At 52.9% G+C, this 22,129-nt stretch overlaps 1 protein-coding gene across 1 annotated transcript in view; it reads left to right on the plus strand.

Moving 5' to 3' along the window:
* The window catches only part of FAM193A (family with sequence similarity 193 member A), a 135,494-nt gene that overhangs the window by 47,731 nt on the left and 65,634 nt on the right, over window positions 1–22,129 (plus strand). The window contains 1 exon segment of the mRNA XM_021100934.1: window positions 2,526–2,771. Coding sequence (XP_020956593.1) covers window positions 2,544–2,771 — 228 coding nt within the window. The 5' untranslated portion in view covers window positions 2,526–2,543.

The following is a 22,129-nucleotide window of genomic DNA, read 5'->3' on the forward strand; positions in this document are numbered from 1 at the left end:
GGGGCCCTCCCTGGCCTGGGATGCCCCCTGGTTCTGCTGGGCTCCCTGGTCTGATGTCCCTCTGAGCCTCCGCGGTGTCCGCTGTTCCTGCCCAGCCGTCCGAGCTGTGAGGACGTGGGGCACGCGTGTGTCTCCGAGCCGTCGCGCATGCTCAGGGCGGCACCTGCGACCAGTCCTTGGCTCCTCTCCTGTCCCCACGCCTGGCGCCTGGCACCTGGCTGTTCTCGCGGCTCCTCCCTCCTGAGCCACAGGTGGCTTCGCCCCCGTCTCCTGGTCCCCTTCCTTTCTCCTCTCGCATCTCTCCTCCTGCCGTTGCCCTGCTCGGCCTGGCTCCCTGCTCCCTGGTCCTTGGTCTCCTACTCGGGCCCCCGTGCCGGTAGCAGAGGGGCTCCGCCAGCCCCCGACTTCACCCCTCTCCTCCGGGAGGCCGCTGAGGGCCTCGGGCTGCAGGGCATGGATCCCAGCCCAGCCCCTGCGCCTTGCTCTGCTTTGCCCCTGCGCTGCACGCTTACCTCGTCCTTGGGTCTGGCGAGGGCGTTTCCCCGGAGGACGGGGGTGGCTGCTTTACTCACCGCGGGGCGTCCAGTGCCTTGGCCCGTGGTGGGCTCCCCATAAACACGGGACGGACAGACAGACGCGTGACGGCCGCGTGGGCGCTCTCACGTCCGTTCTGGCTCGCGAGGGTGTGACGGCCGCTTGGAGACCCTTGTGACGCTGGAGCCCATCACGGCCTGCTCTGGGGAAGCAGGTGGCCCAGAGGGATCGGAGGCGGTGGCTCATCTGTCAGTGATGGGCCTTTGGGCCGGTTGGGACCGAGGGAGACAGCTCCTCCTGTGGAGGACCGTCCTCTGCCTTTGCCCCAGACGTCAGTGGCTGCTGACGGGGGTTGGTTAATCCGGGACCTGCAGGTGTGACAGGTGTAGGCAGTTTTGGTTGTTGGTTTAGGGGCGCAGGTAAGAACATGCTTGCAAGTCCTTTGCATCTAAGTGGTGCTGTCAGTCGTTCTTTTCATCACTCATTTGTGCATTTATTCCTTCAGCCCGCTTGTTTAAGAACCTAATATGTGGTCATCCCGGGCCTTGGAGACCGAGCCTGGGGCCCACGAGAGCATCTGTCGGCTGTGGCACCAGTCATGTAAATGCAGTGTGTAGTCCAGGTGACAGGCACAGCCCGGGCCTCTGTGAACAAGGGTGCAGCAAGACTGGGAGAGCCGTGGCCTGAGGGGGAGCCAGGTTGCTGGCCAGGCAGGGCTGGAGAGGCCTCTGGGCGACCTTCTAGCCGGAAACCACCTTGGCGTGGGTCTGCTTGGCCTCCCACCTGACGTGTACCCGTAGGCACACTCCAGATGGCGAGAGGGGTCTGGGGGTCCTGACAGCATCCCGTGGTGCTCTGCCTGGCACCTTGGCGGGTTCCGCTGCCCTGGGAAGGCTGTGCCCGGCTTCCCTGCTCACCTGCTGCCCAGGTGTGCCTTTCCTCAGGATCTCCAGGACGGTTCCTCTAAGGTGCAGGAAGCCCTTCTTAGGCTCGTGCTGATGTGGAGTAAAATCTAGGCCCTGCTCGCTCACTTGTGACTTTGGGCCTGGAAGCCTGGGAGCCTGTTTGTGTGTTTTTCAGGCTAATTTTACTTTCCTGGTAGGTGGTTGATGACCCTTTAGAGAGGATCTAGGCTGGTGCTCTTGCCTCTTCCTCCTGCCTCTGAGGCTTCCGCCCCAGCCTCACCCTGCAGTTTAGGACACACTTCAAAAGGCGGACGTGGAAATTGCCGCTGCCGTTACTTCAGCGTAATTGTTGCTGGGGCTGGAAGGGTGGCTGTGTCTTGGATGTGCGGCTGCTGTCGGGCTCCTGGAGGTTATCTTGACTCAGACGTGGACAGCCCACTGCAGGCGGTTTGGACCTGCAGAGGTACTTACGCCAGAATCGCTGCCTCAGACCTGAGCCCTGTGTGCAGCCATCTCCAGAAAACTGCTTTGAACTTCGTTCATAGTTTAAAAAAACAAAAACAAAACTGTCCCGGTGCCTTCTCAGTCTGAGAATCGGGACCTACGATTTTCAGCACGTGGGGAAAACATAGGAGTCTAGGTGAAGGGGTCACTGGACAGATTTCTGACTCCTATTAAATGTCTTTTAGGCTCAGTGGTTTCTATGAGGTTGCAGGTTCGATCCCTGGCCTCGCTCAGTGGGTTAAGGATCCGGTGTTGGTCGCAGACGCGGCTTGGATCCCGAGTTGCTGTGGCTCTGGTGTAGGCCGGCGGCTACGGCTCCGATTCCACCCCTAGTCCCTGGGAACCTCCGCATGCCTTGGATTCGGCCCTGAAAAGGAAAAAAAAGTTTTTTATGGTATGACGCTTTTCTTTGAAGTATGTATTACAGGTTTCTAGAGCACTAGGTGCAGTTGTATTCAGCAGATGCCCTGTTTGATGTTTCCCTCTGTAAGCGTGCGTGTGTTACCACCCCAGGACTGTATGTAATGTTTTTAGTGGTCTTGGCTTTGCGGATCATGTCTTGAATTTTTTTCTCTGTTCCAGACTCCTTTTAATTTTGGCATGAATCATAGAGCACCACCCTACCCTGCTGGGGATTACTGTCTCCTGTGCAGAAGCGAGCGTAAAGACGCCTCGTTCTTAGACGGCGGAGTAAAGACGGCGAGCAGGCCGGCCCTGTCCGTGGCGCCCAAGGGCAACAGCGTGCTGCGCCTGCCGCTGTGGGTGTGCCCGGACTGCCGGCGGGCCGTGGAGAAGGAGGAGCGGCACGGCGGCCTCGACCCGCCAGCGGTGAGTGCCCGGGCGTGCAGGAGAGCCGCTGCGCGCCAGCTGGGCCCTGGGATGGTTGCCTGGGTCTGCCTTCTGGGAGGAGCGGCCTCTGGTGCCACCCCCTGGTCCCCGGCTCCACCCTCTGGGCCTTTGCCCAGTCGTCCTGGCCGCACCCGTGGTGGGTAGGAAGGGACCTGCCTCCTTGGTCAGGACACTGAGCCAGCAAGCTTAGGGGCCCAAAGGGCGGGTTTTGGCTTTTTTAGTCTTGTCTCAGAATGTCTTTCTTTTGTTTTTGATGTTCTCTTTTGGCCTCCCTGAGGCACTGGAGGTCCCTGGCCAGGAATCAGACCTGAGCCGCAGTTGCAACCTATGCTGCAGCAGCAGCAGCAGCACTGGATCCTTTTGACCCACGGTGCCAGCCTGGCATGGAACCTCTCCAGACGCTGCAGAGACGCTGCCAATCCCTTTGCGCCACAGTGGGAACTCCTGGTGTCAGGATTTCTTTGGTTATGCTGTTTGCTGAACATCGAGGAGACGTTTTGTGTGTTTAGTTCTGAACAATTGTGTGTTCTGGTAACTTACTGGAAATTCTTTCCCAGATGCAATTCTCAAGTTGGGCCCCATCTCCCCACCCCCACCCCCACCCCTTTTTTCCTTTTCCCCCCCTTTTTTTTTTTAATTTTTGTGGCTGCACCTGCAGCACGTGAAAGTGGCCGGGGGAGATCCAAGCTGATTTGTGACCCACACTGGAGTTGTGGCAACACTGGATCTTTGAACCCACTGCACCGAGTCAGGGATCGAACGCATGCTTCTGCTGCCACAGAGACAAGGCCAGGTCCTAAACCCACTGGGCTGCAGAGGGAATTCCCCACCCCCTTTTCTCTTGATTTTTATGCCTTAACTGAACGAGGAGAGCTGCTTGAGACTGTCAGGATCTCCTGCCAGACCTTGTCTTCGCTCTTCGTGGGCCTAGTTCTGAAACGGCTCTTGAACCTGTGTTTTGAGGTCTGGGAGGACTTGGCTTTTGCAGCATTTAAGGCCCCACCTTCTCAGGCTCTTCTGTTCCTTTAATTCCACTTTCAAGCAGCTGGTGGTTTTTCTGAGCTGCTGTCTTCTCTCCTGATACCTCTTTGCCTGTGGCCCCGACAGCACCGTCCCCACCACGTTCTGTGCCCTGAGCTTAGTGCCCCTAAACGTTGCTCTTCTTGGCACAACTCTCCCTGCCCTTCAGGGTCCCACCTGTTCCCTTGCTGCCCACCACCAAGTCAGTGGTCTCTGCTTTAGGGTTCCTCAGCGGCAGCCCCCCAGCTCACGTGCCACCTTCTGTAGTCGTGCTTTAGTGGTTGTCTCGGAACCTCGTTGTTTATCGAGATAGGAGTTGATTTCTGCCTCTTCCCACACGCCCCCCTTGTCTGCTGTTTTCTTCCTTAATGCTGCTTCCTGATATACTGTGTATTTTATTTATTCATCTCGTTCGTCTTTTTCCTTCGCTGGAATGTGCATTCCAAGAGGACAGCTATCTTTGTGTATTTTCTTACCAAGAGTGGTGCCTAACCTTGTAAATTTTAGGTACCCAAACTATTTGAATTAATGAATAAGTGAATGAATGAACAAAGAATCGAATAGATCTGGTGTCCCTTCATTAAGAATTAAAAAGCTGGCACAGTCACTTATGATGGAACGTGATGGAGGATAATGTGAGAAAAAGAAGGTGTGTGTATGACGGGGTCACCTTGCTGTACAGTAGAAAATTGACAGGACACTGTAAACCAGCTGTAATGGAAAAAATAAAAATAAAGATGGCACAGTCAGTGTTCAGTTTGTTCACCCTCAGATCTTTGTACCTGTATCATTTTGCTGTTTTGCCTTTGTTTCCGTCCTGTGTCCACTTAAAGTACTTGGTGCTTTTTCCCTTTTGTAAGCGGGAGGCCGTCGAGTGTTCCCGATGCTGGTTGTGCCCCATCCACTCCCCGTCAGCACCCAAGTCTCCCCCCTGGCGCACACGTCCTCTTTGCTTCCGAAGCTTTGCTGTCTCCTCTTGTCACCTCCGGTCCTGCTCTTGTGTTTTGGCCTGACCGTGCCTTGGGGGGGGAGGGGGGGTTGCTGTTGTTTCTCCTGGTTTTAGAGGCAGCTGAAAATGCCTCGATTTCCCCTAATCAGTCCTGCCATGAAGGCAGCTCGATTCCTGACGCCCGGTCTGTCCCGGATAACAGAGGACCAGTGAGGCTTCCTGGCTCATCAGAAAATGGGACCCCAGGGCCACAGAGCTGTCCCGCTGTCCTCGGTGTGTATGTAGATTTAAGTCTTCCGTTGTGTCCAACAGTTGGCTCTTTGTTCACGCTGCTTAAAAATCTCCAGCCTTTCTAAACACACGGCTGTAATTTACATCTAGTGGAGTCCCCTGTTTAAAGTGTGTGCGTTTTTGACGAGTGTATTCAGTTGTGTAGCCACCACTACTGAAGAACAGCTCAGATGGAACCCCCAGAGTCCCTTTGTTCACCGCAGTGAGCGGCCCTTGCCCTCCTCCTGGCCCCTCGGGACCACCGAGGGGGTTCCTGTCCCACCGAGGGGGATTTGCTTTTTCTGGAGTGTCGCGTCGACTTCCTTGACTTGGCGCAGTGCTTTGAGAGCCATGTAGCCGTTGTTTGTTCCTTTTTATTGCTGAATAACTTGTAGACGTTAACCACAGTGGGTTGTCCCCTCGCCACCTGGGGACGTTTCTGTTGTTTCTGGACGTGGACGGTGCTGTGATCAGCTGTGTGGCCTCTGTGTACAGGTCTCTGCGTGGACGCCCTTCTCACAGGTTGCTGGAGTGGTTTACTCACTTTTGCTCAGGAAGGCTCACTGAGGTCTTTCAGGGCCTCGTAGATGAGCTGTGTTCCTGCCCTCCTCTTCTCTGGAAGTCTTGATGCTGTTGCTCCCCGGTTTGACAGCGCGGATGGAGACCGAGGGGCCACGGTGGGTGCGTCCACTCAGCACAGCACCTCTCTGCACCTGCAGGTCGGTCAGTCTGCTGCTCGCTGGGACTGGCCGGGCTTTGTGCTTTTTCTTTTTGGCCACACTCATGGCATGTGGAAGTTCCTGGGCCAGAGATCAAACCCAGGCTTCTGCAGTGATACCAGATCCTTAACTCACTGAGCCACCAGGGAACTCCTGGCCTGGCTTTGTTCTTTGTCCCACGGACTCATCCCTCTGGTGGCTGCTGCTCCCTGGGGTTAGTGTAGGCCAGGGGAGCAGTCTCCATGCTCTGCCCCCTCAGTGGTGGTGGCAGAGCCTCCTGCCCTGACGCTTTCTCTGTCTCTTGGGCAGCCCCGTGCCAGGGTTTGGTGGCTCTTGCCTGGTGGTCCTGCCTCTGCTGCATGGCAGCCAGCCTCTGCCTGTATCAGGAGGGGCCTTGGGGGTGGTCGGTGCTTGTGTCCCTGTGGGTCCTAGGCCTTTCCTCCAGGGCGGAGGGCTTGGACCCTCCCCTCAGTGGACCAGGCCTGGACGCCAGGTGCCCACACCAAGCACCGGAGGCTTCTGCTTGCTCCGAGAGAAGCGCTGGGCCAGGCACATCCCTCTGGCCGCTCTCAGCCTTTCCGAACCCGTTGAAGTTGAGCTGTTTTCTCTGACCTGCTCTTAGGGCCGCCTGCCTTCCTCCGCCAGGGTGAGCCCACGCACGCGTGCCTGCCGGGCAGGCTCCTAGCCCTTGTCCAGGCCGTCTGGTCCTTTGAGCTCTCTGCTGGGTGCAGTTGCAAGTGTGTAGGTTGTCCCGCTGGTTTGCACCGTCAGGGTCAGGGCTGTGTGTCACCGTAAGCGGACCTGGCGCTGAATTGCTCTCCAGTGGATAAGCTTTCGGTCATCAGAAGTCATGGTAGGGTGACTCCTGAAGCCCTGCCTCCCAGCTCTGCTCCGGGGCCCTCGTTGTGCCCCGACACCTGGGAAGTCTGTTTCCAACCCTCAGCGGAACTCTGTCTGTCTGCGCCACTGGCCTGAGTGTTTCCCGTCGCCAGTTCTTGGACCTCCATCCCTCCCGCCCCACTCCGGTCCCTCTGACCTCCCTCTGCGGCCTCTCTCTTGCAGAGCCTCTGGCTCCCTGGCCTGGGCCCTGGTTCGGTGCTGCCCCCTCCTGGCAGAAGGTGAGCGGGGAGCAGGAGCACCCGCCAGGGTCCAGCGGGTGGCTCCGGCTTCCTCACTGTCCCCAGACAGCCCTCAGCCCTCCGCCCTGCTTCACGGGGCGCCTCGCAGGTGCCCGTCCCTCTCCGCCCTCCCAGGCGTGGCTCCGGCTCCCTCTCCCCATCTCTCCTCCCCACGCGCGGGGCGGGGCGCCGCCGCCCCCCAGCTCGCCCTTCACAGCCGCGCATGCTTCTGGGCGGATCTTGAACGTGCCAGCCGGTTTCCCTAGTGGAGAAGGTGTTTGCCGATTCTCTTCCGGTCCGTCGTGGTAAGTGGTCTTCTTGGGACTGGTCTCTTTTCACGTCCTCCCATCCCTGTAGACACAGCTCTTCCGTCCTCACAGTTGGGCTGCGGCTTTCTTTTTTTCCCACCAGTCTTGCATGAAGTCTGTCAGTTTTGTCTTTCCGAAGAAGACTCTTTAAAGCTGCTGTCCTTTGATGTTGTCTGTTTCATTATCACTGCTGTTGTGCGGGGGGTACCTGGTGACTTCAGGCCGCGGGACAGTCGAGCGCAGTTTTAGGGGCACGCGAGAACGTGCCGAGTCAGCCTCCCTCGAGCTGGCCTCGCCACCACCCTCTCTTCCCCGCGGCCCCGTTCCCGGCAGGTGCTGGTTTCTTCCTGCACTGGGGCTCTGCTCTGTGTATTGAGAGGTGGTGATGGCAGGCAGACCTCTGTCAGTAAGCTGAGACGTGCGATTCTCCCACTTTCTGCTTCTTGGGAGAGGAGGCCCGTGCCTTGGCGAGGGGCGGTGCCTGTCAGGGTGGGGGGCTTCCCATTTTCTAGGCCTCTTCTGAGGGCTGCCAGCGCATGCCTGGGAGCCTGAGCTTGGCGCCAATGGCCTTGGGGGGCTGCATTGCTGTGCTGTCTCACCTGGAGTCCTGGTGGCAGCCTGGGGAAGCGTGGGAGACAGCCCCGATCCGAGCTACGGATGCCAGGTGGCCTGGGGGCCGCCAGCGCTTCACCATGCAGCCAGTCTGATTTTTTTCTTCTTTCTCTCTGGTTATTACTCTCCTGCCCTTATTTGTTGAGTTCTCATCCATCAGTTTTCACTATTCTGTGCCGATGTGTGCTGGAAGCCTCTAACTACTGCTCTAGATTTTGAAAGTTAGTTGTCTTGGCTCCATTTTCAGTGTTACGCAGTTTTGATTAGTTCTGTTTTCAGCCGTGAGTGGTGTAGAACATATGTCTCTTGGGTTATCTTTAATTGTGTTGTCTTTTAAGGCTGTTTTAGTTGGAGATCATGGCTTGTGTTACGGTGGTTCTTTATCAGTCCCCTATACTAATGCGTGCGCAGGCTTTTCTAGGTGTTCCCCGCGTGCTTGAAGGTGTTTCCTCGGCATTTCGGTAGAAGACTCTGTGCGCGCCCGTCAGGTTCACCCCTTGTTGTGTCTTAAATCCTTTCGCGTGATTAATTTTTGCGGCTTAATCGATCAGCTCTCCTGCTGTGCGTGTGTGTGTCCTTTTATCCTTATGGATATTTCCGTCTTTGCTTTGTGTGTCTTACAGCCGTGCTGGGTGACTACGAGTTAAAACGACTGGGTCTCTGTGCTGGTGCTCACTCTGTGCTGGAGCCCCTGCGGTAGCTCTTTCTCGGGGCTTTCTGGTTGCTGTGCGTCTGAGCAGGAGCTCTTCCTCCCACCCCCTGCTCGCATCTCACAGCCTCCGATGCTGTCGTGTCGCGCATGGGTGCTGTGTCTTGTCAGTGGTCTTTGCAGTCAGCATCAGCTTGAGAGGCGACTTCTTATTTTATTGTCGTTTTTTCCTTGAGGTGAAGCTGATTTCCTCTGAGTCGAGGTGTGTGTGGGCAACGTGGTGACTTTGAGTTTTGAAGATTGGGGTCCGTGTGTGCTTATGAAATACCGGCTGTACTCCCTGTGTACATGCAGTGTCTCCATGTTGCTCCTGTGTTTTACACAGAGTAGTTTGTGTCTTTTAAGCCACTGCCCCGTCTGGCCCCTCCTCCCGTCCTTCTCGTCACTGATAATTGCTAGTTTGTTCTCTGTGTCTGTGAGTCTGTTTCTCTTTTGTTATATTCACTAGTTTTATTTATTTGTTTTTTGGCCACGCCCATGGCGTGCAGAAGTTCTGTGGCCAGGGATCGAACCTGAGCCACAGCAGTGACAGAGCCCGATCCATAACCCACGTGGCCACCAGGGAACTCCTGTTATATTTTTTAGATTCCGCATGTGAGTGATAACATACAGTATTTGTCTTTCTGTCTGATTTGTTTCCCTAAGCATAATCCTTTCCAGGCCCGGCCATGTTGTTGCAGGTGGTAAAATGCCTTTCTTTTCGTCACTGGGTAGTGTTCTGCGTGTGTGCGCGTGTGCGTGCGTGTGCATGTGTGCGCTCTGCGTCTTGTTTATTCCGTCACCTGCCAGTGGCCACTTCAGTTGATTCCGTATCTTGGCTCTTGTTAATGGTGCTGCTGGGAAGATGGGGGTGCATGTGTCTCTTCAAGTTAGTGTTTGCATTTTCTTTGGATGCCTACCCAGGAGTTGATTGCTGATCATATGGCAGTTCTATTTTTAACTTTTTAAGGTTTTTATTATTATTATAGTTGATTTACAATGTTCTGTCAATTTCTGCTGTACAGCAAAGGGACCCAGTCACACACACACGCATTGTTTTACTCACATTATCCTGTGTGATGTTTCATCACAAGTGATTAGAATATATATAGTTCCCTGTGCTATGCAGCAGGATCTCATTGTTTATCTGGTAGTTCTTTTTTCTTTTTTTTTTTTCTTTTTGGTCTTTTTGCCATTTCTTGGGCCGCTCCTGTGGCATATGGAGGTTCCCAGGCTAGGGGTCGAATCGGAGCTGTAGTCACCAGCCTACGCCAGAGCCACAGCAACGCCGGATCCAAGCCACCTCTGCGACCTACGCCACAGATCATGGCCACAGTGGACCCTTAACCCACTGAGCAAGGCCAGGGATTGAACCCGCAACCTCCTGGTTCCTAGTCGGATTTGTTAACCACTGCGCCACGACGGGAACTCCCAGTGGTAGTTCTAGTTTTAGTTTTTTGAGGACCCTCCACACTGCTTTCCATAGTGTCTGCACCAGTTTCCAGTCCCACGTGCAGGGCACAGGTGTCTCTTTCCTCCACACCCGCCCCAGCATTTGTTGTTTGTGGTCTTTTTGATGAGGGCCGTTCTGACAGGTCAGAGGTGACAGCTCATTGTGGTTTTGATTTGCATTTGAGAAGCTGCTTCTTAACGGTGAAACTGACCCTTGCACTTACTCCCATTGCTCATCTGTGGGGTTTATTTCTGCCACCGTGCAGGGCACAAGTCGAGCATCCCCTTAGCCCAGGCCCGCCCGCCCCCACGCCTCTCGCAGCCTCTCTCCAGAGCCTCTCTCCAGAGCTCGCAGTCCGTCCTGCTCTGCCCCTGAGCACTGTTGTGGTTGCTCTCCTCGCGTTTTGAATTTTGTGCAGGTACCCGCAGTGCACGTTATTTCGTGTCTGACTTTGCTGAGGGTTGTGTTTAAGACCGTAGATGTGGTCCCTTTGCCTGTGAGCACGCGCTGCGCCTCAGTTGTTTCCCGGTGTCACGAGTGATACTCTGGGGGCACACGTCCTGCTCTCTGTTGTGTATACAGGTAGGAAAAGGACTTGAGTCAGAGGGTGGAGGGCAGTAGCATATTTTCAAATGAAAACTGACGGCTTTCCGAAACAAAAATTACTTAGTGAGTGCTGTAGCACTGGTTTGCAAATCTTCTTAACATCTGGGTTCTCCTGTCTACTTCCGTGTTTGTGCATTGTGATGGATTCTTTTTTTTCTGACTTTAGGGCCGCACCTGTGGCATATGGAGGTTCCCAGGCTAAGGGTTGAATCTGAGCTGCAGCCTCCAGCCTGCACCACAGCCACAGCAATACCAGATCCAAGCCACGTCTGCAGCCGACACCACAGCTCACAGCAATACCGGATCCTTAACCCACTGGGCGAGGCCGGGATACAACCCACATCCTCATGGATACTAGTTGGGTTCACTACCACTGAGCCACAGCGGTAACTCTTGATAGACTATCTTGCTTGAAGCTGCATGAAGAAAATATTTTAATGCCTTTTCAGATAACTGTGAATATTCTTCTTTGATACCACACCAAATCATGACAGTTAATAGTTACTTTAATAGCGCAATGTAGAATCTGAAATGATATCAGTGCATTTTTCCAGCACCATGAAGCTGAAGCCCGTTGTCTGTCTTGCGCTGAGTGGCTCTCTTACGCGCCTGATTTTGCAGCACCACACGGCCGTCACTTGTGAAACAGCGGTTTACCATGCGAGGGAGAGCTTCAGGACAGTGACGCCTTTAATGGTTTTCTAAGTCTCATTCGTTACCGTCACCGCCCATCTCCCCCGAAAGCTCTCTGAATGTGGATAAGCTTTCGAGCCCATACCGATGGCTCTGAGTTTTCCAAACTTCTAGTTTTTGCTTGAAAGCTGAGAGTTTACAGTGGCCACAAATAGTGTCAGCTATTTCCCTTGAACGGACAAACTTATTTCATTTATTTTTGAGAAAATGTCGGATAGTTTCCAAGTCTGAATAAGCATAGATTTGTCTGTCAAGCATCTTTTCAAGTAAAATTGATGTTTTATGGACCAAGTAGCTCATTCTGCCCCCAGTGCACAGTGCCTTTCTTAGGACCCTACAGAAGCGCCTTGCACCTGCTTGCTGTTCAGCACGCCGACTCCTCAGAAGACATGCTTGCGGGTAGAGATTTAACACCGTTCAGGATTTTATAGCATCAGAGGACTTTTTTTTTTTTTTTTTTTTTTTTTTGCTTTTTAGGGCCATATCTACGGTAAATGGAAGTTCCCAGGCGGGGGTTGAATTGGAGCTACAGTTGCCAGCCTGTACCATGGCCACAACAACGCCAGATCGAGCCATGTCTGTGACCTACACCACAGCTCACAGCAACACTGGATCCTTAACCCTCTGAGCAAGGCCAGGGATCAAACCCGCATCCTCATGGATACTAGTTGGGTTCATAATCCACTGAGCCACAATGAGAACTCCCTTCACTGACCTTTTTGTAAACTAAGTGTGTGGTGGTGAACACAGTGGCTACTAGTCTGCTTTGCTCTGTATTTTGGAGTCAGCGTAGCTTTGGAACAGACATATTCAGAGAGGAAGCCCTCTTAGCGTGTACTCATCAAAATGTCTTGGCCATTCTTGGTTCTTTAAATTTTTGTTTAATTGACTCTCATCAGTTCCTATCCCCCTGCTCTCCACCCCAAAACTGAGAATTGACCAGGCTTGCACAGACTCTAAGTCAGCAGGAGAATTAACATCTCCCTAATACTGAGTCTTCTAATCCCCTAAGTTTAGAATCTTTCTCCATTTGTAAGTGTTTATATTTTCCTGTGTTATACCATTGCACCTTAAAAAAAAAAAAAAAAAAAAAAAACAACTACCCAGAGCTACTTGGCTTTTATTTATACTACTTAAAATGGTGTCTTTTACTTTTTCCATGTCTGACGCCACCCATGTGCCTGTGATTGACTTCTCTTTCTAAGTTGTTATCGGCACTGCTGGACCCTGTCTGAAGATTTGCAGTTTCAGGTTCCAGGCGCTTTGTCTCAGATGTTCTTTGTGTTTCGGGGCAGCCATGCAGCAGTCCTTGAACAGACGGTTTTATGACACACAGTGCAGCCTGGGGGCTGTACTCAGTCCCTTGTGATAACCTGTAATGGAAAAGAATGTCCGACATAAATGTATGTAATTTACATAGACGTGTGAATGACGTTGCCAAAACTAATCTGAAACTAACACTACATTGTAAGTCAGCTGCACGTCAGTTAAAAAACAGCAGGAGTTCCTGTTCTGGTGGGACAGGAACTAGTGGAAACGAACCAGACTTGTATCCATGAGGATGCGGGTTCGATCCCTGGCCTTGCTCAGTGGGTTAAGGATCCAGCATTGCCGTGAGCTGTGGTGTAGGTCACAGAGGTGGCTCGGATCCTGCGTGGCTGTGGCGTAGGCTGGAGGCTACAGCTCTGATTCAAGCCCTGGCCTGGGAACTGCCATGTGATGCAGGTGAGGCCCTAAAAAGCAAAAAAAACCAAGAAGGCAGATGGCTTTTACTTAGCTTCTCAACCTTGTCCCGCTTGTCCCTAGCGTGACACCCAAGAAAGAGAGGAGAGCGTGACGTGGAGTTGTGAGGAGGCAGTTAGAGGCGGAGCTGCGTGAGGAGCCAGAGCTAAGTGGAGGTACTTGTTTGAAGAACAGTTGGGCCTGGGATGTGATTTTTTTTTTTTTTTTTTTTTTAAACCCTACCTGAAGGTGAGAAGATGGCTTGTTCCCCTTTCCTGGGAGGACATGAGACTCCTGGGCAGAGGCAGAACACAGCAGCCACATCCCAAGACCGAGTGTTTGGGTCCCCCTTGTGCCGCCACCCCCGGGTCTGATGTCAGAGCCGCAGCTGCATTGGCGTGTGTCGCTGCTCAGGAGCAGAGTGTGTCTGCCCCTTTGTAAGCAGTCAGCAGGCCTGCGCTTGCTGTGTCTCAGGCTGTCGGAACGCTGAGCCGTGGCCCAGGGCAGGGGAGAGGGCCTCACAGCCTAGGAGACCCCAGAGGACCTGCTCGCCCCAGTCCTCCCGACAGCCGCCAGGGAAGGAGTCAGCGGAGGCCTCGTGGAGACGCATCTGACCGTGCTGGACGGCTAGCGGGAGGTGGGAGCAGAGCCAGGCGCGCGTGTGTGCGGAGTGACTTTGCGGCCAGGAAGCCGAGAACGTCCCTTTAAGGGGCTGAGGTTTCAGAGGTCGACTGTGAGTGAGGGGAGGCTGGACCTGGAGGGGGTTGGGGGGCTGGGGGAGGAGCTAGCCACGGGAGGCGAGACGGGGAGAAAAGCGCTGGGAGCCGTGGAGGCCGTCCCTCCCGTTTAAATTTGACTTTATTCTGTTTTTACTGTTGGGTTTTAGGGCCACACCTGCAGCATATGGAGGTTCCCAGGCTAGGGGTCGAATCGGAGCTGCAGCTGCTGGCCTGCACCCCAGCCACAGCCACGCGGGATCCTTAACCCACGGAGTGAGGTCAGAGATGGAACCCACATCCTCATGGTTCCTAGTCAGATTCATTAACCACTGAGCCACGAAAGGACCTCCTCCATAATGCCTTTTTGGATTTGACATCTAAAACACAGGTGACAAAATAAAAAATAGAATTTCCGGAGTTCCCATTGTGGCTCAGCAGTATCTAATCTGGTTAGTATCCAGGAGGATTCGGGTTTGATCCCTGGCCTCACTCAGTGGGTTAAGGATCCAGTGTTGCCATGAGCTGTGGTGTAGGTCACAGACTTGGCTCGGATCTGGCCTTGCTGTGGCTGTGGTGTATGCCTGCAGCTGCAGTTCCATTTCGACCCCTAGCCTGGGAACTTCTCTATGGCCCTAAAAAAACCAAAAGCAAAAAACCACCAAAAAGCAAAAATAGAAGTTCCTTCGTGGCTCAGTGGGTGAAGGATCTGGCACTGTCATTGCTATGGTTATAGCTGTGATGGGGATTTGGTCTCTGGCCTGGGAACTTCCACGTGCTGTGCAAGTGCAGCCAAAAAATTAATAAATAAATAAAAATAGGAGTTCCCTTCTGGTCCAGTGGGTAACGAATCCAACTAGGAACCATGAGGTTGCAGGTTCGATCCCTGGCCTCGCTCAGTGGGTTAAGGATCCAGCGTTTCTGTGAGCTGTGGTGTAGGTCGCAGATGCGGCTCGGATCTGGCATTGCTGGCTGTGGTGTAGGCTGGTAGCTACAGTTCTGATTAGACCCCTAGCCTGGGAACCTCCCTCTGCCACAGGAGCGGCCCTAGAAAAGGCAGAAAGACAGAAAAATAAATAAATATTTATGGAGTTCCCACTGTGGCTTCATGGGTTAAGAACCTGACACAGTGTGTGTGAGGATGCAGGTTGGATCCCTTGCCTCAGTGGGTTAAGGATCTAGCATTGCTGCAAGCTGCAGTATAGGTCACAGATGTGGCTCAGGTCTGATGGGGCTGTGGCTATGGTGTAGGCCTGCTACCACAACTCTGATTCAACCCCTGGCCTGGGAACTTCCATTTGTCACAGGTGTGACCCTAAAAAGAAAAAAAAAAAATTTTAATTAAAAATGAGCAACTGGGACAACATCAAATTAAAAAGCTTCTATGTGTATGTAAACGTGATTCGCTTTTCTGTACACCTGAAACTAATACATTGTAATCAACTATACGCCAATAGGAGTTCCCATTGTGGCTCAGTGGTTAATGAATCCAACTAAGAACCATGAGGTTGCGGGTTCAGTCCCTGGCCTTGCTCAGCAGGTTAAGGACCCGGCGTTGCCGTGAGCTGTGGTGTAGGTTGCAGACGTGGCTCAGATCCTGCGTTGCTGTGGCTCTGGCGTAGGCCAGCGGCTATAGGTCTGATTCGACCCCTAGCCTGGGAAACTCCATGTGCCGCGGGAGGGGCCCAAGAAATGGCAAAAAGACAAAAAAAAAAAAAGCAAACAAACTATACTCCAATAAAATTTAGAAAGAAAAAAGGCTTTGCACAGCAAAAGAAACCATCAACAATAAAAAAGAAAATCTACAGAATGGAAAGATAGTATTTGCAAACTATGTATCTGTGAAGTACGTAAATACATAAAGAACTCGTACAACTCAATAGCACAAAACCACGTAACCCAGGTGGAAAATGGGCGAAAGACCTGAATAGACATTTCAGTAAATAAGATACATAGAGACCGGCAGGAACTTGAAAAGAGGCTGGCGTTTACTGTCCTTAGGGAAATGCAAATCAAGACCACAGCGAGTGGCCACCGCAGGCCTGTTAGCATGGCCGCTCTCCCAGAGGCCAGCGGGCGGCCGAGCAGGATGTGGAGGAAAGGACCCTCGGTGCGGCCGCGGCGGGGAGCGGCGCGCAGCGTCTCAGGAAACTCAGGACAGGGCTACCGTGTGCACCAGCCGCTCTGTTCTGGGAACACATGCAAAGGCCGTGAAACTAGAACTCCAGACAGCATTATTTATGATAGCCTAAGCACTCACTGATTGACACATGGATAAAGAAGATGTGGTGTGTACACACACACACACACGAGTGTTACTTGGCCGTAAAAAGTGGGGAGGAGGCCTTTACCATTAGGACAGCAGGCGCAGGCACAGACTTTGAAGGCGTGGTGCTAAGTGAAGTAAACCAGAGACAGCCAGGTACTGTATGGTCTCACTGACACATGGAATCTTTTTTTTTTTTTGGTTCTTTAGGGCTGAACCGCAGCACGTGGAGGTTCCCAGGCTAGAGGTCCAGTCAGAGCTGTAGCTGCCAGCCTTCACCCCAGCCACAGCAATGCAGGATCCGAGCCACCTCTGCAACCTACACCACAGCTCACGGCAATGCTGGATCCTTAACGCACTGAGAGGCCGGGGATTGAACCTGCGTCCTCATGCATGCTAGTTACCGCTGAGCCACAATGAGAACTCCCCACATATAGAATCGTAAACCCCAAACCAAACTCAGAAAGGAGGAGCTCAGACTTGTGTTGACTGGAGGCAGAGGGTGGCAGAGGGGGAGGCGGGGGAAGGCTGCCCAAAGGTTCAGACCTGCGGTTGTCAGATAAACGGGTGCGGCGTGCGGCGTGGTGACGGGCTGGCACTGCCGTGTGAGTCGTAGGGAGACTGCGGACTCCTACGGAGAGGAGGCCCGCGGAGGAGAAAGGACCGCTCCTGTCATTGGGTCCGAGAGGATGGACGCCGGCTGGACCCGCCGGGGGGATCCTTTCACACTGTGTAGATCAGACTGGCTGCTGCTGCTCTGTGCTTCGGACGGACACAGTGATGTGTGCTGATTATTTTTCATTAAAACCAGGGGAAATTAAAGCCCAGTACTGCAAACAAAATGTCCATTAAGAAATACTTCCGGAGTTCCCGTCGTGGCGCAGTGGTTAACGAATCCGACTAGGAACCATGAGGTTGCGGGTTCGGTCCCTGCCCTTGCTCAGTGGGTTAAGGATCCGGCGTTGCCGTGAGCTGTGGTGTAGGTTGCAGACGCGGCTCAGATCCCGAGTTGCTGTGGCTCTGGTGTAGGCCGGTGGCTGCAGCTCCAATTCGACCCCTAGCCTGGGAACCTCCATATGCCACGGGAGCGGCCCAAGAAATAGCAACAATAACAACAACAACAAAAAAACACCAAAAAAAAAAGAAAAAGAAAAAAAGAAATACTTCCATTGTGGTGTCGCGGTAATGGGTAGCAACCCTAAAGAGACCAAAACAAACTTTTAATACTTAAACAAATTCTGTCGGAAGATACAGAGTTGTTTTCTGTTGTTTGTTTGAAATTATAAAAAGAAATGCTTTCAGGCATTTATATGCTCGTCTCCTGGCACTCGTTTGTAAGAGTTTTGTTAGGGATATTTTGGTCAGGATTCTCCAGAGGAACAGAACCAGTGGGAGACAGATAGATGATAGACAGACAGACAGACAGAGGCAGGCAGGGAAGGAGGAGGTTGATCATAGGGAGGGGCTCGCTAGAGAACCGGGACAGCTGGGCTGATTCGGCCCCTCCGAACGCTTGAGAGTCGAGGCCGGCGGTGTGGGCCGGGTCTGGTCTGCAGGCCGGAGAAGCAGAGGTGCTGGTGTCGCGGGCAGAAGACGGACGTGTCGGCTGAAGCAGGGGCACCTTCTGCCCGTTTATTCTCCTCAGACCCGGAGGGCTGGACAGTGCCCACCCTTGGGAGGGCCGTCTGCCCATCCAGGTGCCAGGTTCTTGCAGAGACCTGTCACGGGCGCACGCAGAAATACTGACGGACCAGCCCTCTAGGACCCCAGAGCCCAGTCCAGTGGACCCGCGAAGTTACTCAGAGGCTTTGTCTGAGGAGCAGAATTGCTGGGACAGGGGCAACTCAGACACTTAGATTTTCAGGGTAACACAGTTTCCCGGGTGAGTGCCTCATCTGTGCCCCACGGCAGGCGTGGCATCGGAGGGGCAGAGCTTGAGCTTGGGTCGCTGGAAGGAGTGGTGAGGTGGACCGGCGGTGGCTGTTATGAGGCCCCACTGAGGCAGAAGAGCTGGAGTCTGTCTCTAGAGGAATCACCCTTCTGTTGAGACAGGATTTGCAGGCAAGGCTGTATAGGGTCCAAGTAAGGGGGGGTGGGGAGTGTCGCAGTTGAGAAAATTGCTGCCAGAACTTTTGGGGTTTTTTGGCTATACCTACGGCATGGGGAGGTTCCTGGCCCATGGATCAGACCCAGGCCACAGCAGTGACAATGCTCAATCCTTAACCACGGGGCCACTAGGGAACCCCCAGAGTGTCTTCCGAAATTGCTTTGCAGAGGGAGTGCGGCTTGAGGGAGACGGGGAGGGAACAAGTGGGTGGGTTAGGTTTCAGGTGGCCTCTCCAGGGACCGAGGACAGGGAGCTGGCAGGGTGTCCAGGGTGTCGTGTCGGGCAGCCTGCCACCCCTGTTGAAGCTAAGACGTCACTGAGCATTGGCCCCAGCCTGCCCATCAGCAAGGACCTCCCCTCCCCCAGCAGCACCAGGTGGTGGCCAGAGAGAGCGAGGCAGGGTGTGCGGTGGACAGGCCCAGCAGACGACTGGCCCCCAGGGCACCTGAGAGCAGAGTTGCCCACCCTTTCTGGCTGGCACGCGCCTCAGGCTCCCCCCAAACCCTCCCCCAGATTTCTGTGGCAGCCGCTTCGCCCTGGCTCGTATCTCACCATCTCAGGGCATCTGCACGGGCCTGGCATAGAGCAGGCACCTGGGAATGGTTTTTGAATGAAGGAACGAGCCCGCTCTGATTTATATCTGAAAATGGTGTTCCCAGGTCTTCAGAGTGGCCGTAACCCTGCACTGGAGGAGACTGCACAGCCTAGAGGCCGTGGAGATGGACTCTCCCTCTGGGGCTCCCGTGGCAGGGCAGGCAGGTGGCGTATGTGTCTGGCAGTGGGGCTGGGCATGTCAGGCCCCTTGGAGGGCTTTGCCCCGAACTCCAGCAACCTTGGGCCCGGCTGCGGTGCTTGTCTAGGCTGCTGAGGCAGGAGCAGGGGTTGCCTTCGTCCTCACAGTCTGTGTTGGAGCCAGGCCGAGACCCACTAAGGCGAGGCCTGCTCTGTGCAGGAGAAGTTCAGACGGACAGAGATGCGGGGGCGGTGGAGACGTTTTGCAGAGACCTGCAGGGGTGCACGCCTGACTGAGACGGGCCTGTCTGCACCTCGTTTCAGAACCAGGCTATGTTGAATTCAGCAGTTTGGCTTCAGCTGATCATCCGTGACTTTAAAATCATGTTAATTTGAATTGTAATGATTTTCAGGAGATTTTGTGTTTAAGTTGTAGACCAACTTGGGTTTATTTATACTTATAAAAAGGCTTTAAAAGCATAAGTTATGTTGCATTTTATGTTTGTGTATGTTTATACAACAAAAACAGTTTTAAGTCTGTGGTGGGGGGTGGAAATGGTACTTTGGAAAATTATTTTCTTTGAAGGAGTTCTGTGTAGGCCTCAGGTACCTACCGCAAGGAAGGATACTCAGCCAATTAATGCTCTGTTTTCTGTTTCAAGGGCGACTGTTGTAACGGTTGTGGACTTCAGCATTTGTGTCCGTGTTCTCCTGTGTATCGTGAAAATGTAAGGCTTGCATTTTACACTAAGGAGCCAGGTTCTCTAATGGTTACTGTGCCCACAAAACCAATCAGGGCATCCAGTTCCAATTTAAACCAGCCACGAAGAGCTTGCTAATAGTTGTGCTTATCTTGACTCTTTGCCCCGTTGGTTCATAACACGTGTGTATAAAACTGCTTTGTAATGAACTTCGTGAAAGTAGTTGTGCTGATGTACTGTTGCTGCCACCTTGAAGTGTCAGGTGGAGAGGACGGAAGTCGCGTCGGCCCCATAGGAAGATAGTCTGCACGGACGTCTCTGGCATGTTTGGCTCAACATGATGCCTCTGAGGTCCAGGCGTGCCGCTGCCTATGACAGTCGTTTCTTCTGGGTAGCATTGCACTGTCCGGATGAACCACGACTTGCCTGTCTGTTCTCTGAGAGAGGGACGTTGGTGGTCCCTGGTTGTGGCTGTTGTGAGTACAGTTGCTAGTGACATCGGGTACAAGTACTTGTGTGGACAGAATTCAGTTCTCGGAGTTCCTGTCGTGGCGCAGTGGGAACGCGTCCGACTAGGAACCATGAGGTTTCGGGTTCGATCCCTGGCCTTGCTCAGTGGGTTAAGGATCCAGCGTTGCTGTGAGCTGTGGTGTCGGTCACAGATGAGCTTGGATCTGGTATTGCTGTGGCTCTGGCGTAGGCCGGTGGCTGCAGCTCTGATTAGACCCCTAGCCTGGGAACCTCCACAGACAAAAGACAAAAAAAAAAAAAGAAAGAAAGAAAAAGAATTCAGTTCTCCTTGATAAATACCTAAGAGTGGAATTGCTAGGTGTGGGATTAAGTGTATGCTTGACATTATAAGGAACTTTTCAAAGTGCTGGTACTGTTTTCCAGTAGAGTATGAGAGTTCCCCATGGTATCTGATTCTCAGCAAGGCTGGCTGCTGATGGGCTTTAATTATAGCCATTTTAGTGTTATCTCATTATGGTTTTCATTTGCTTTTTTTTTTTTTTTTTGTCTTTTTAGGGGCACACCCACAGCATATGGAGGTTCCCAGGCTAGGGGTCTAATTGGAGCTGTAGCCACGGGCCTACGCCACAGCCGCAGCAGCGTGGGATCCGAGCCACCTCTGCGACCTGCACCACAGCTCCGCACCACCAGATCCCCATCCTCCAGGCGAGGCCGGGGATCAAACCCACGTCCTCATGGACGCGCGTCAGATTCGATTCCGCTGAACCCTGGTGGGATGCCGTTTCTTTGTTGTTGTTGCCTGTTGTCAGTTGGTTTTGTCTTACTGTTGGATCGATGGATCTTTCTATATCCTGAATAGAGGCCTCTTCTCAGAGTGTGCGTCCCAGGTACTTTCTTTCAGCGCGCGGCTTTCCTTTTCATTGCGTGACGCTGGTTTTGAAGATCAGAAATTTTAAATTTTGGTCAAGTCCAGTTTATCGTTTTAAATGATTTGGACTTTTCGTGGTCTGTAGAAGAAATCTCTGCCACCCAAGATTTTTTTGCCCCGTGTTTCTTTCTGGGTGTCTCATTGTCTCATTGTTTGAGTTTATACACTTGATCTGTGACCCGTTTTGAATGAAGTTTCGTATCTTCTGTGAAATAAGGTTCGTCCTCTCAGCCTACATACCCAGCTGTTCCAGAGCTGTTTGTCGAGAAGGGCTGCATTACCTCATGAAATACCTTCGCATTCTGGTCGGAAAATCAGCTGGTACTGGTGTATGGGTCTGCCCGTGGACTCCACTTTGCCTGTCTGCTCAGGCTTTTGCCAGTGCCGTGCTGCCGACTTCCTGAAACTTTTTATAGTAAGTTATGAAATTAGCTAGTTGGAGTTCTCGTGGTGGTACAGAAGAAACGAATCCGACTAGTATCCATGAGGAAATGGGTTCAATCCCTGGACTTACTCAGTGGGTTGGGGATCCAGGGTTGTCACGAGCTGAGACGCAGCTCGGATCCCGCGTTGCTGTGGCTGTGGTGTAGGCTGGCAGCTACAGATCTGATTTAATCCCTAGCCTGAGAACTTCCATATGCCACAGGTGCGGCCCTGGGGGGAAAAAAGAAATTAGCTAGAAGAACTCCTCCAATTTGTTCTTTTTAAAGTGTTTTGGCTATTCTGGGTCCTTTGCATTCCCATGTAAATTTAGAAAGATCTTGCCAGTTTCTACAGAAAATCCCTCTGAGTTTTTCACTGGTACTGTGTTGAGGCTGTAGACGAGTGTGGGGAGAAGTGACAGCTTAGTAATACTGTGTCTCCCACTCCATGAACATGGTATGCCTTTCCAGTTATTTTTTTAAGAGTATTCTTAGAATAGTTTTGTAGTCTTCAGTGTGTAGGCTCTGCAGCGTCATAGTATATTGAAGCATTTCAGAGTTCCCGTCGTGGCTCAGGTGGCTCAAAGGAAACGAATCTGACTAGTGTCCACAAGGACGCAGGTTCGATCCCTGGCCTCGCTCAGTGGGTTAAGGATCCCATGTTGCCATGAGCTGTAGTGTAGGTCACAGACGTGGTTTGGATCTGGCATTGCTGTGGCTGTGGTGTAAGCCAGCAGTTGCAGCTCCAACTCAACCCCTGGCCCAGGAATTTTCAAATGCCATGGGGGCAGCCCTAAAAAGAAAAAAAAAAAAAAAAAAAAAAGAACTAAGCACTC

This window comes from Sus scrofa, chromosome 8 (assembly GCF_000003025.6).
Source record: "Sus scrofa isolate TJ Tabasco breed Duroc chromosome 8, Sscrofa11.1, whole genome shotgun sequence".
Taxonomy (NCBI): Eukaryota; Metazoa; Chordata; class Mammalia; order Artiodactyla; family Suidae; genus Sus; species Sus scrofa.